At 41.7% G+C, this 14,906-nt stretch overlaps 1 protein-coding gene across 5 annotated transcripts in view; it reads left to right on the top strand.

Annotated features, from left to right (window-relative positions):
- Positions 1-1,974: 1,974 nt before the first annotated feature.
- hcfc1a (host cell factor C1a) overlaps positions 1,975-14,906 on the top strand; it is a 75,250-nt gene continuing 62,318 nt past the window's right edge. For 4 of the 5 annotated variants that reach the window (XM_084316945.1, XM_084316947.1, XM_084316948.1 and 1 more), the window contains exons 1-7: positions 1,975-2,104; positions 3,265-3,497; positions 4,749-4,897; positions 5,346-5,506; positions 5,638-5,846; positions 6,509-6,593; positions 11,664-11,770. In XM_084316945.1, the coding sequence (XP_084173071.1) occupies positions 3,302-3,497; positions 4,749-4,897; positions 5,346-5,506; positions 5,638-5,846; positions 6,509-6,593; positions 11,664-11,770 (907 nt within the window). In that variant the 5' untranslated portion in view covers positions 1,975-2,104; positions 3,265-3,301. Of the gene's footprint in view, positions 2,105-2,192; positions 2,329-3,264; positions 3,498-4,748; positions 4,898-5,345; positions 5,507-5,637; positions 5,847-6,508; positions 6,594-11,663; positions 11,771-14,906 lie in introns of those variants that run through there. The other variant, XM_084316946.1, reaches the window with a different exon arrangement.

A 14,906-nucleotide genomic window follows, 5' to 3' on the forward strand; every position in this document is an offset into this window, starting at 1 on the left:
TTTCATCAGTACATTTCCGTTGAAACCAAGCCATGTTTCTTCAACCAGTGTACCATTGAGTTCATCTGCCCAGTCCAGACTCTCCAGTTCAAGGTTAAAGGCCTCGCTAGAGTAGGATTAGGATCCGCCCCTTCCTGACAAAAGAAGCCACCCAACTCCTCGTCCAATCAACAGTCATCTCCCGCCTCGACTACTGCAATGCACTGCTCGCTGGCCTCCCGGCCACTGCCACTAAGCCTCTTCAACTCATTCAGAACGCAGCGGCCCGCCTGATCTCAAACCTACCGAAGTCGGCCCATGTCACCCCACTTCTTAGGGACCTGCACTGGCTCCCCATTGCTGCACGAATCCGCTTCAAGGCCCTCGACCTAGCATACCGTGCGGCAAAGGGAACCGCTCCCGCCTACCTCCGGTCAATGGTCTCTAACTACACACCCTCAAGACCCCTACGCTCTGCATCTTCTGGCCGCCTCAGACCTACTCCTATCCAAGCTCCGGGAGGGTCATCAAAGAGAAGTCGCCTATTCTCAGTCCTTGCCCCACAATGGTGGAATGAACTACCCACCCCAGTTAGGACAGCCGAATCACGTCCAATCTTTCGCCGTCGACTAAAGACGCACTTCTTCAACCATTATCTGAATTAAAAAAAAAAAAAAAAAAAACTAACCGTACTGTCATGCACTTGTCCTAATAAACTAACCTACACTGTAGCACTCAACACTTTGATGAACATTGTTGCTCAGCTGATAGAGTTGTGCCCTTCCTGATGGCTTGTCGTACAGAACTTGTAAGTCGCTTTGGATAAAAGCGTCAGCTAAATGACTAAATGTACAGTAAATATGTTTTGTACACTAATTTCAGTTTATGCAAATGTAACTGCACAGTGAACCTTTTATGGGTGACTGGCTCAAGAGGTAGAGCCGTCGTCTGGTACTCTGAAGGTTCCCGGTTCGATTCCCTTGTCCTTGAGTATGACAAGTAACCCCTAACTGCTCCTGAAGAGCAGGTCGGCACCTTGCATGATTGCCTCCGCCGTCCGTGTGTGTGAATGTGAGGAACAAATTGTAAAGCACTTTGGATAAAAGCTGTTATATAAATGCACCATTTACCAAATGTTTCACACAACCCTTTAGGTTGACCAGCATGTGGTGATAATAAATACATTATACTGTTTGTCCTTTTCTCTGTGCTATTTTAGGCATGTGGTAATCAATATGGGGTCCATTCCGTGGAGGATAGACAGTAGACATACCCAGAAGAATGTGAAAGTTTAATTTCATTATTTGTTATCCCAATAAGGGAATATGACTCTGAGAGTGATATAGTATAAGAGCATGTTCGACTTTCTCCCTAGGGTATTGTGGATTTAACAAATATTCTCAGATTTGAGTCCCTGAGACAAAATCGTATATTTTACAAAAATAGCTGTCCGCGGACTGATGTTTGAACTGATCCGTTTGGAACCAATATGCCTTGGTCTGTTAGCCTAGTAGTAGTCTACCGTAATTCAGTTCCTCACCTCATTCATTAGGAGGCGCTGCTTTAGTGAAGTGGGGGCGTGGCGGTACATTTAAGTTATACACAATGATCTATAATATATTATGATCGTTCGATATGTTATAGCTTATCTCTCACAGAGTGTGGTAGAAATACACAACGTGATCTTATCTAAAATGTTGAAACGCTGAAATATTAAGGATCCCTTCTCGCATGTCGCCATCTTTAGTAAGGGACAATGTATCCAGTACAACTGGGCAAGTTGATGTAATGTGATAACATTTAAATTAATCCGCGTATTCACATTTCAAGATGCAGTTAAAACTCTTGAAGTAAAAAAAAATACACCGTGTTGCATCGAAATGAGAACGCGCGTCGAAATAAACTATTAAGTCCAAAACGATGTTTGTGATTCGGTGTGTGTCGCCATGTTGACTTTGGGTGACGCCAAACCTCTACCATTTTCCTCCGCCTCTGGTTGTCAAGAAGATGGCAGCTTCCAGGCAGGCATGAGAGGGAATACTTCTTCGCAAATCGAATGAATTTGGGATACTGTTGCGAGATCAGACCGCCTACGCATATTACTGCACCTAGTGCACCTAATTAAGTAAGTGAAATGCTTTGAAAAGTACGCGTTCTCTGAATTCTTGTGTTTTGTTGTGGCAAACCGCCCGGCCATTTTTCTTGTGGGAGCTTAGAAATAGGCCGATAGTCGGAAAAAGATGGCTGCTTCCAGAGACAACGGCATGAAACACAATAACATTGAAATAATGCGATTTCATTATTTTTAGCTATGGCGCGATAGTACTGTTGCAGTTAGATTTGAACGAGGTATATATTGCATGTCAAAGTACAAACTAATTGCATTGCATTTGATTGTAAAGGCTGTCGACGCTCTGACAGATGCTAGCTATACCGCTAACATTGTTAGCACGGCTAGCTAACTGGGTTGACCGACTTCCAGCGAGCTAACACGGTGGAACCAGCGAGCCTGCTTGGATCTCGCGAATGCGAGCGCACTTTCCCACGTATCGCGTATGTGTTCGATAGACTTCATCGAGCGTAATCGTGCGTCTGTGTGGCGTTCGCTCGAAGGGCTCTCTGGCTTTTAGTTAATTGTTAAATGGGTATACACTGAATGCTAAGCTAGCTAGCTACAATATGGCGACTCCCAGGGAAGCATGAAAATAGCAGTCTCGTCTACTTAAGAGCGGTGTGTTTAGAACAGCGCTCTGTTTGTTTGTGCTGCGTTTCGTCCAGTGATTTGGTAGCACTCCTGTGTGGTTTATGTACATTGAACATGCAAAACATTTGCCAAAGTTAGTAATAGTCAATATTTATTAGTCTTTTTTCATTCGCTTCCGCCATTTTTCGGACTGGCAGCGGTGGAGGTTTGTTTGGTTGCAAGATGGCTGCTTCCATGGATTGCATTCAATGGTCGCAAAGCATTTACCTGCTGAGATGTTGAACAACAGCTTTCTCTGTTTATCATGCAATGTATGTGCCACCGACATGACAAGTGTCTGTTCTCGTGTTGTATTGAAAGGTTGTGCTTTTCAACCCGAATTAACGTTAGCAAATGATCAGTGCCATAGTTTATTGGATACCATTGTCATTGCACATAACCAATACATTACAACGAAATGAAGTACTAAGTAACAGCAAAATACACATTATGCGATATACAGTGTGATATGTGGAGTCAGTCCATTGACTGCAAGAGGTGTATTTAGGCACAATCATCATTATCAACCTTGCTGTTTTCAGTATATTGTTACGGTTCATCACCGACCTCGCAGAGGACATGTCTACACCTGGTTCCACGGTATCTGGGACCACAGGAGCGGTTCTGCAGCCGCGGTGGAAGCGGGTTCTAGGATGGTCTGGTCCGGTTCCTCGGCCCAGACACGGGCACAGAGCTGTAGCCATAAAGGAGCTTATGGTCGTGTTTGGAGGAGGAAATGAGGGGATTGTTGACGAATTACACGTCTATAACACAGGTAAGGGGGGGGGCTTGTATCTACTACTACTTTACTGAGTTTCAGCGAACACACGATATGTAATGTTTGAATGTTTTTAATTGACTAGAGGCAAAATAACATAATTGCTGTCCGTTGGTCAAATGTGATGTGACTGTGGGGGGAAAGTAATGTGTTGGAGTTGGAGCTGGCCTTCGCAGGACTGACTCGATACGTGGAGCCCTCTAGTGGATGCTAGGTGTTATTACAAGTAAAAAATGGCGCGCTTATAATAAAATGGATGGCACGGTGTCTGGTTGAGAGTAGGGTTGTGTGCTTCTCTGCCCCGTCTCTCGCATCTAAACATTATTTAAACACAATTGTGTCGTTAATCGTTGATATAGACTCATGTTGGAACTCACTAAAACACCCAATACAGCAAGCTTTATTAAAAGGAAAAAAAGTTAAGCTACACCCAATGACCCTATATATGAATTTCATATTGTTGTTTTGTCTGTATATTATTTATTGCCATGTTTTTATATTTTGTGTGGACCCCAGGAAGAGTAGCCGACGTGCATCAGCAAATGGGGATCCTAATCCAATCCTAAATCGACCCTCTAGTAAATCTAGTCTCCCTAGATTATGTGCTGTCAATATGTATGTAGTGTCTACTGAGTTGTATGCTCCTTGTGCAAAGCAAATGCCCCATGGACAATGAAGATTTAGATTTTCATTCGACCTTCCCTTAAAAGAGCAATATTGATAATATGATCTGTTAATAGAGGTAGTAGCTCCGTGGGTTCTACTCAGAAATGCAATGTGGATATATTGAACCTACCTAGTTGATTGTTAACGCAATTTATAAAATGTGCTATAGATGGGGATTCCTAACCACACCAGATTCAGTCTCTGCACTCGACACAGAGTTGTAAACCTGGTCAGAACAATGGGACAGACTACAATATATTTGCATTTGTTAGCCATAGCAATCTAATCAATCCACGCCCAAGCTAGGTATGTAAATGGTTAAAGACTCACACTCGCAGCCACGCTGATTTGGTAAAATGGCATCCACCTGTTTGAATTTGAAACTACTTTTAATTCAGGTGAGTGCCACGGTTTCTCCATAGAGAAGTACTCTGTGTGTACTGTTTTGGCGTTGCCGCTCAGCATAGGAAGGGGGCAGCGCAGTCACGTATTGGGTATTGCTGATTGGCTCTGGAACACACAGTGTGTTTACAAACAGGAAACCTGTGCTGACATGAAGTGTTGTTGTGTTTGGTTCTCCAGCAACAAACCAGTGGTTCATCCCTGCTGTGCGTGGTGACATCCCGCCGGGCTGCGCCGCGTACGGCTTTGTTTGCGACGGCACACGGCTGTTGGTGTTCGGTGGAATGGTGGAGTATGGAAAGTACAGCAACGATCTCTATGAACTACAGGTAACGACAGTGGCCACCCGCTCTTGTTATCACATGGGGCGACAGTCGCTCAGGAGGTAGATCGGTCGTCTGGTAACCCGGAGTTTCCCGGTTCGATTCCCGCTCCTCCTGGGCAGCGTGTCGAAGTGTCCTTGAGCAAGGCACTTAACCCCTAATTGCTCCAAATGAGCAGGTTGGCACCTTGCATGGTTGCCTCTGCTGTCGGTGTGTGAGTGAATGTGAGGAACTAATTGTTAAGCGCTTTGGATAAAAGAGCTATATAAATGCAGTCCATTCATATAATAAGCACATTTGAGAGATATTTGTTTTGGCCCAAGTGAACAGAAAGAAGGCTTGAATTTAATCGGATTGATTTTGTTCCTTGAACACTTGGTTATTATCCATACATGCAACAAAGGCACGTTTTTGAAGTATAATTATTATTATAATTTTTTTTATTATTATTTAGGCCAGCAGATGGGAATGGAAGAAATTGAAAGCGAAGAACCCCAAGAACGGCCCTCCTCCGTGCCCCCGCCTGGGCCACAGCTTCTCCCTCGTGGGGAACAAGTGCTATCTGTTTGGTGGCCTCGCCAATGACAGTGAGGACCCCAAGAACAACATTCCCAGGTATAGTTATTCTTCAATTAAATATGTGAGGAATCGGTGCGTTGACTCGGAAATGCATTCGCACTGACTAGGCTTGAAATGTTGGGTTGAAAACATGAATTGTGCATCTGAATCTGTTTTTGGGTTCACAGGTACCTAAATGATCTGTACACGTTGGAGCTCCGTGCGGGTTCCAGCGTAGTGGGATGGGACATACCGATCACATACGGCGTGTTGCCTCCTCCTCGCGAAAGCCACACCGCTGTGGTGTACACGGAAAAGATGAGCAAGAAGTCACGCTTGATTATCTATGGCGGCATGAGTGGCTGTCGCCTTGGAGATCTGTGGACACTAGACATCGGTACGTTTCTGTGTTGGCGGTAAATACATTTTCTTTATTTTTTTCTCCCTGTAGAACCAAAGGGAGTTACAGCCCAAACCCACCGAATGCGGGCGGGCGTGAGGCGCTTCACTTTCACTCCCATGTTAACGAGCGTCGCTGTTCACACCGGCCGCGGGCGGGAAGCACATTTTTTTGCTTTGGTTGGATTCAGAGGCGTGCGCCACATGCATTTTCACAGAAATACACTCAATATCTGCATTATTACCACACATATAGATGTTGTTCAACCAGCTAATGTGTCTGTATCTTTCCCAATACAAATAAACCATACTATACTTTTTCAGGAGTACAGTCACACTGATTTCATCATTCTAAAATTAATTCTAACATTCTAATTAATTAGATAATAACTGGTTATACATGCAAAATGGATAATAGAACACTGGAACTGGAAATCTTAAAAAAAAAAAATCTTCAAATGGGGACTGACTTCGCATATAGACTAGGCATGAGCTGTTCCAATGTAAATGTGCTTTCCTCCGTGCGCTTTTCGCCCGCTCTGAAGTCGGACTCTGTGTGGACGGCCACGAGCGCTGTTCTCGCATGAAGCCCGTGCCTGGTGGGGTCCCGGCGTTAGCCTTGCAGAATATATCATCTCTGTTCCTCGTCTTTGCCTACAGACACCTTGACTTGGAACAAACCAGCAGTGAATGGCACAGCACCTCTACCCAGGAGTCTTCACTCTGCCACCACCATCACCAACAAGTAAGATGACTGCTGTAACTAGGGAACTTAAAACAAAGCGGGGCTCGCAACTCACTTGATACTTTAAAAAGACCGGAAGGGTCGGTCGAAACGTTGTATCTACTGCTGTTATTTGTCAATTAAAACACCTTGGAGCATCAAGTGAGTTGCGAGCCCCGCTTTGTTTTATGTACTACTGTTTTTACAGTTTGGCTCAGCACCAAGGAATGGAGGATGTGCGTTATAAATTTTTTCTGAGTAACTAGGGAACTTACCATCACCAACAAGTAAGATGGCTGCTGTAACTAGGGAAATTACCATCACCAACCTGTAAGATGACTGCTGTAACTAGGGAAATTACCATCACCAACAAGTAAGATGACTGCTGTAACTAGGGAAATTACCATCACCAACAAGTAAGATGACTGCTGTAACTAGGGAAATTACCATCACCAACAAGTAAGATGACTGCTGTAACTAGGGAAATTACCATCACCAACAAGTAAGATGACTGCTGTAACTAGGGAAATTACCATCACCAACAAGTAAGATGACTGCTGTAACTAGGGAAATTACCATCACCAATAAGTAAGATGACTGCTGTAACTAGGGACATTACCATCACCAACAATTAAGATGACTGCTGTAACTAGGGACATTACCAACAAGTAAGATGACTGCTGTTAAAATAGGGCTGCAACTAACGATTATTTTGGTAGTCGACTAATCTGTCGATTATTTCTGTCACACCCTCCATCTCTGCTTCCTGTGGGCGCGGCTCCTTTTCCGGGCTCCAGTGCATGTTTTACCTCACATGCTCAAGTCTGCACACCTGTGAATGTCACCCTGTTGTCCAGTCCCTCTACCATAAAGAAAAACTCCAACATTTTGGGGAATTAGCTTATTTAACATCTTCCCTGGAGTTAGACAAGAAGATACATACCTTTTTTGTCTCTGTGCGTGCATTTAGCTTAGGGAACAGTCGCTCCGTTAGCGTAGCTTAGCTTCATCACTGGAAGTGGGGTGGGTTTTCAGCCTGACGTTCCCTAGTGCCCTACAGTCACCAAATACACTCCAAATACAACTCCAAAACATTCCTGTAAACATGTTGTGACCTGTGTATTTACCACGTGGAGAAATAAAAAATAATTGAATTAGACAATTACGTTTTCTAAGCAGATATACTCTGAACAATTTTTTGCCTAACGACTCCTCTCTGCGCGCAGTCAGTGATTTCTACGTGGAAGCCGTGTTTGTTTACATTTTAATTCATTCAAAGGATCCGAACAGATTGAAGTTTATGGATACCATGATTTAAAATCCTCTTACCTTGACGATTAAAAGCCTCCCCAATTTAGAAAACAGTAATCCAATGGCTGGTATTGATAATATAATACTAACTACTGCACGCTCGGAGCTAACCGGAGCTAATACTAAAGCTAATATAATGACTTCCTTTCTGGGGGGTTTCAAAATAAATGAGCGACGTCTATAGCAGCGGAATACGTTTATTTTGTACATTATCTAACGTTAACACGAACCTAAACTAACTTTAGGTTAGTTGTAACGTTAGTTTAGGTTCGTGTTAACGTTAGATAATGTACAAAATAAACGTATTCCGCTGCTATAGACGTCGCTCTTTTATTTTGAAAACCCCCAGAAAGGAAGTCATTATATTTGCTTTAGTGACCGTCCGATTCTGTGTTAGCTCCGGTTAGCTCCGAGCGTGCAGTAGTTAGTATTATATTATCAATACCAGCCATTGGATTACTGTTTTCTAAATTGGGGAGGCTTTTAATCGTCAAGGTAAGAGGATTTTAAGTCATGGTATCCATAAACTTCAATCGGTTCGGATCCTTTGAAGGAATGAGAATATCAACAAACCTGTAGGGAACGTCGGGCTAGGGCTGGGCGATAAAACGATAACGATAACTATCGCGATAAATTATTTCCTCGAAATAAACATGAAACGTGGTCGCAAAGTTTCGATATATCGATTTTCCAAGCTTGGCTCCGTTCAGCCTCACTAACCAACAACCAACGTTACGTGATGACGTGCTTACGCACAACAGCTAACAACCAATCAGTGAAGGAGATGGCCGAGAGCGAAGTAGACCCGGAAGGAGGTAGGACTCACTCAACAACAAGGCTTGCTAGGCTAATTAGCTTGCACGGCGATGTTTTATATATTTACGTGCCGAGTATGTGTGTGGCGTGAATTCTGAGGCCACGTTTATAGTAGTGGGGGTATACAGTGGACGTCGTTTCAATATATTGTGGCGGAAGAGAGTATTTTAGTGTCATATTTAGCACATTGTCATGGAATACACCGCTTATCAACAACAAGGCTTGCTAGGCTAATTAGCTTGCACGGCGATGTTTTATATATTTACGTGCCGAGTATGTGTGTGTTTTGAATTCTGAGGCCACGTTTATAGTAGTGTGGGGTATACAGTTCGTTTCAATATATTGTGGCGGAAGAGAGTATTTTAGTGTCATATTTATTGTCATGAGATACTCCGCTTGTCGGCTAACTGCTAACGTGCGCGGACTGATGACGACATCAACTCGACTTGAGACATTCGCAGCAGCATAAGAAGTTAATTAAACTTGACAGACATTATATCGACGATAATTATCGATATCGAATTATATGAAAATAATTTTATAATTTTATCGCGATAACGTTTTTGGTCATATCGCCCAGCCCTACGTTGGGCTACTGTCCTCCCTCACTTCCAGTGATGAAGCTAAGCTATGCTAACGGAGCGACTGTTCCCAAAGCTAAATGCACGCACAGAGACAAAAAAGGTATGTATCTTCTTGTCTAACTCCAGGGAAGATGTTAAATAAGCAAATTTCCCAAAATGTTGGAGTTTTCCTTTAAGATTGAAAGAGGAGCTCTGAGCTAACAGGGTCTGGTAGCTAACGTTAGCTCACGTTAGCCGGCTGCTCATGCAATCGTTAATGCTAGCAGAATTAATGGATGTAAACTTTATTTAACAGATTGCAGAATGGGTACAATACGGCTCAATACAAACGATTGTTAAGGGAATGCAGACTGTTGTAGCTTGGACTGGGGTCCTTATAACAATAACTTGACAACACATGGTAGCTGCAGCTATTTGGGACAGCTCTGTCATAACCGGACGTTGGTGAGGGCACGCAGATGTCGGTATCTACTGCGCATGGGCGTGGAGCAACAACGGCTCAGCGCAGATTACATGACACGTTGTCGGCGAGTTTTCAAAACGGCATTTCTATTTAACTGGGACAGCAAACGTATTCATTCAGCAACAAAACGAAAACAAAAACACCTAGTCTAACCATGGCCTTACTCTGATCTCCTGCAGAGGAACACACAATTCACAAATGACGGCGTCCATAAAGGAACCCATGATTGCATTGCTATAGCAAACTTATAAATCATCAGATATAAGATAGCTAGCACTAATGTTCCCTGTCTCTGCAGTCTTGCCTGCGCTTTAGCCCAAAAAGTTCAACTTTTTTCAACTGAGAAAAAAAGCAGCCTGGCTAGAGACCATGGCGCTATACAGACAGTGGACGTTAGCACTAGCTAACACTGTGGTTTGAAATAAAACTATTGAATCATGAATCTAGGGAAATAAATTACCATTGCCAACAAGTAAGATGACTGCTGTAACTAGGGCTGGGCGATATATCAAGTATACTCGATGTATCGCGGCTTGTTCTACGTGAGATGTAGTAAATTACTATCGTGAACATCGAGTATATGTTGTCACGTCGCGGCTGACATGAGACTTGCTTTAGTGCAGAGAGTTCCTCTCATTTCATTATAGACAGACCAGCGCGGACCTTAAATGACATGCAATTGTAATTTCATTACACATACCAGCGCGGACCTTCAATGACATGCAATGGGCTAACGTTAGCTGCTAAGTTATGCCATAATAGGCTAAGCTAACTAGCGTTAGCTCTTAGCTGCTAGCGTTAGCTCAAAGCGGACTCCACGACACTAGCTACATTAGTGAGAAAAGGGGGTGGGTTATATTGATGACGCTTGACAACAGAGGTTTAAAGATAACTTCATATTTATTGGTTATTTGTTTCTTACATCCAGTTTCAATCTGTGTGTTCAACTTCCTGTGTTTATATTTGAGTGTGACATCATCGCCTACGGCAGCTTATACGCTCAAAACGCAAACTAGAAAGGTGCGCTCAGTAGAGCACACATCTCACCCTGGTGCAGCAGCCACACTCATTTCTTCTCTCTCTCTCTCTCTCTCTCTCTCTCTCTCTCTCTCTCTCCATTCAATGATTTAAAGTGGCCAAACGTTACAGTATAAATACTAACTGGATAGTTGATGATATAAACATTTCATTTCATTATCTGAAATATTCTAAAATCATTAAGTCTGCTATAAGCCATTATCCCTTTGTAAGGCTTTGTGTGTGATTATTATTTTCTCACAGTAGTGTGTGTATATATATATATATATATATATATATATATATACATAGTGTGTGTGTGTTTGGCTAAAGTGGATAGAAAACACAGTACTGTGCAAAAGTCTTAGGCACCCAATAGTTTTTATATAAATTGTCTTAGATGTAAATACATTTTTTTATTAGTGTGTCAGTAGACTACTCTTAGTACATTTTCATTTAATAATGTTTTAAAGCATCTTCATGGTTTAATAATGGAAACATATTTTGCAGGGACTTATTATAATCATCATATTGGCGTGACTGTATGCATCAAAGGGTTAAATCAAGCATTTTTAAGTGCTTTAGAGGAAATGTCAAAATATCGCGATATATATCGTGTATCGTGATATGGCCAAAAAATATCACTATCATTTAGAGGCCATATCGCCCAGCCCTAGCTGTAACTAGGGAAATAAATTACCATTACCAACAAGTAAGATGACTGCTGTAACTAGGGAAATGTCATACTAAATGTTTTAAGTCATTTTAAAAGACTGCTTGTGCACAAGTTGTCTTCCAGCGTAAGTGTCTGGTAGAATTGACCGTTTTCGTCCGGTGTTGATTTCAAGTACAGTTGTCAGCAGGCCTTGCGTTGTGGTCATAATCTCTCTGTCATTGCAGGATGTACGTTTTCGGAGGGTGGGTTCCTCTTGTCATGGACGACGTGAAGGTGGCCACTCATGAGAAGGAGTGGAAGTGCACGAACACGCTCGCCTGTTTGAACCTGGGTTTGTTTTTAAATCTCATTCTTTTTAAGGTATTGGATTAAATGTCGTTTCTCTCCTCTAGCAACAGTTCAAGTTTCTTTATTAGTTGTCATACAGAAATACAGAATACTTTTGTATGAAATGCTTCTTTCTGTTTTGCTGAGTGTGCTAGATAAAATAAAAAGATAGTAAAAAATAAGTAATATAAGTAGGGATGCCCCGATCGGCCAGCGATCGGTATCGGCCGATAATCGGTATAAATATGAGATCGGTGAATTCCGATAATGCTTTATTTACGCCGATCGTGAAAACCGATCGAAGACGCGCGGAAAATATTATCCAATTCTCAGCGGAGTTCTCACTCGCTGACTTCTCTCTCAGGCACACAGTTGCTGCAGCGTACTGCCCCTCCCCCTCGTCTTCCTCTCCCTCCCAGACTCCTCATGTCAACAAGCTCCGCCAATAGTCTGCATGAGCAGCTCTGTTAGCTAGGTAGCTAACGTTAGCTCACTGTTTAAACGAAATTACCCAGTAAACTAAATAGTTCACTTTAGTTTAATACATGATGCATTGTCTAACGGTATCTAGCTGGCTAGCTACTGATAGCTCCTGATATCAACAAGCTCCGCCAATAGTCTGCATGAGCAGCTCCGTTAGCTAGGTAGCTAACGTTAGCTCACTGTTTAAACTAAATGACCCAGTAAACTAAATAGTTCACTTTAGTTTAATACATGATTCATTGTCTTAACGGTATCTAGCCGGCTAGCAGTAGCTACAGATAGCTCCTGATATCAATGTCTTATAACATAATTGACATTATTCGTTTTTGCAGCTGTTGGCTAATTAGCTATCATGCTTCATAACAACACTGCGAACATCTTATACGTTTCAGACCCTGTTAGTCAGAGTATACACACAGACAGTGGAGCTGTTTGCAGATAGCGAGCATTTTGACTTGTTGCGTGGTGGCGATGTCTCGCAGATAATACAACTACAAGTATAATTATATAATATATATATTTTATAAAAATATATATATATTATATATAAAAAAAATAAAATTATAAAACCAAAAACGATCGGTATCGGCCGATATGGCTCATAGACGATCGGTGATCGGTATCGGTGGCAAAAAACGTGATCGGGGCATCCCTAAATATAAGTATAAAATAGAAAGTCAAGTATGTAAACAAAACAAATGTTCAATATACATATATACAGTACAGGTTAGAGCTGCCGCGGTTACCGCGGTACCGCTGTTACATCACGCCCACCACAGAGTTAAGCTGAATACCGCATTATAGGGCTGGGCGATATGGAAAAAAATCATATCGCGATAACGATATGATAATTTTATTTTATTTCTCGATATCGATAATTATCGAATTGTTATAAGTATAATTTTTTTTTTTTTTATAACAACAGATGTATGTTTATTTTGCAGCAATTCTTTGTCATTGCCGCCATCTTTAGTGTTACATCCCCTCACACTCCAGTTCTCAGGCTGCAGCTGGTTTAAAAGCTAAAGTAAACCGGCTTCTCTGCTGGCTGTGGCTCCAGAGGAGTTGAACAGTTCTGGCTCGGCTAGTTTATTTTCGATCTTTTGGCGCTTTTTTGGTGGACAAACCACCGCACATGTGCACCGTGACTCGTGACTGGAGTCTAGTTCTGCTAGCACACATAGCCTACTGTGTACAGACTGTTTCAAAATGTATTTTAAATTAGAAAGCAAACAAAATAAATGGACGAGAAAATAAAATCTGAATTTGGTCAGTATTGTCATTTGGACAAGCAAAGCCATTACTTTAAGTTGCAGGCAAGAAAGACAAGTCTGTCCACTGTCTCTGGTTTTAAAACTGCCCTGTTGCAGGTAAAAAGTTTTAAAAAAAAAACGATTTTTTTTATTTCGATATTCGATATCGATTATTAAAATATATCGCGATATTTATCGTTATATCGCCCAGCCCTACCGCATTACTGCTGTTTTTTATTATTATAATAATAATAATAATAATAATAATAATAATAATAATAAGAAGAAGAAAGGGTCGGGGGGGGGGGGGGGTAACCGCCAGGCGCTACCACCAATGTTCCCCCTAAGGTGGCAAAACGCTCCCGCGCACATCTGAAATCTGTCGCGCACAGAAGCGTTTGTGTAAAATATGCATGTAGTTAAATTGACTGGCGCGTTGCACTGAATACTACAGTAACCTGTTGCGTGTGACGTTACCAAGAGAAGCCTCGCTTTCAGTGCCTTGTGGGCGGCGCTACTGCGCTCTCACACAGACACACACAAGAGAGCAGGAAGCGGACAGATCCGACCAGCATCGCTGGCTCACAATGCCAACGCGGAAATGTACATTACAGATTAACTGCAGAGAAAATTCCCAATTTATCATCCCGGTCGAGACTAATTGGAAGCGGAGTGCAACGAGTGCAAAGCTTGACCATATTTTTCTGTGTCTAATAAAGGTGCTGGTGATCTCAAAGCTCACATGGACACAGAAAAACATTACAAACAAAGCAGTGCGAGGCAAGAGTTTGATGGCAAAGTTGACCGAATTGATTGAAGCAGCCAGCTATACAGAGAGAAAGAAAATAATTGAAAACTATTTTGATGTCTCAAAATGATGTTTTGGTTTGATAAGATGCTTGTTATGATACAATCATTCTAAGGATTATGTGTGTAATAAATTAGTTTAGTACACTAATTGCAACAAATCTGAAACTGCATAGTGCACTTTTAAATTAGTATCTTTGTGAGGTTACTGTTTTATAATTTACATTACATTGAAAAGATACAAAGATATATTTTTTAAGCTGGATTTTCTAATACAGAAGAGGTATTATTTAGAACATTACTTCATATTTTTCTTGTTGTTTATTTTGTCCAGTAAGACTTTAAAATATATATTATTTTGTCATAGGTTGATTTAGTTATTTTCTTGAGATTTGTCAGATAGATAACTTTAGGCATAATACAGCATGTTGAGTAACTTTGGTTATAGAGAGATATTATTTTGTTATATAAAATAATATAAACAATAATTTTATATCCATACAGAGAAGGCATACTTTAAATATATTATAATGATCAGGCATCTTTGAGTAAACTTTGAGTATCATTAAGTATCTTGAGGCTGAAGGCAGTGTCCTC

This window comes from Notolepis coatsorum (assembly GCF_963971535.1).
Source record: "Notolepis coatsorum genome assembly, chromosome: 6".
NCBI classification, from domain to species: domain Eukaryota; kingdom Metazoa; phylum Chordata; class Actinopteri; order Aulopiformes; family Paralepididae; genus Notolepis; species Notolepis coatsorum.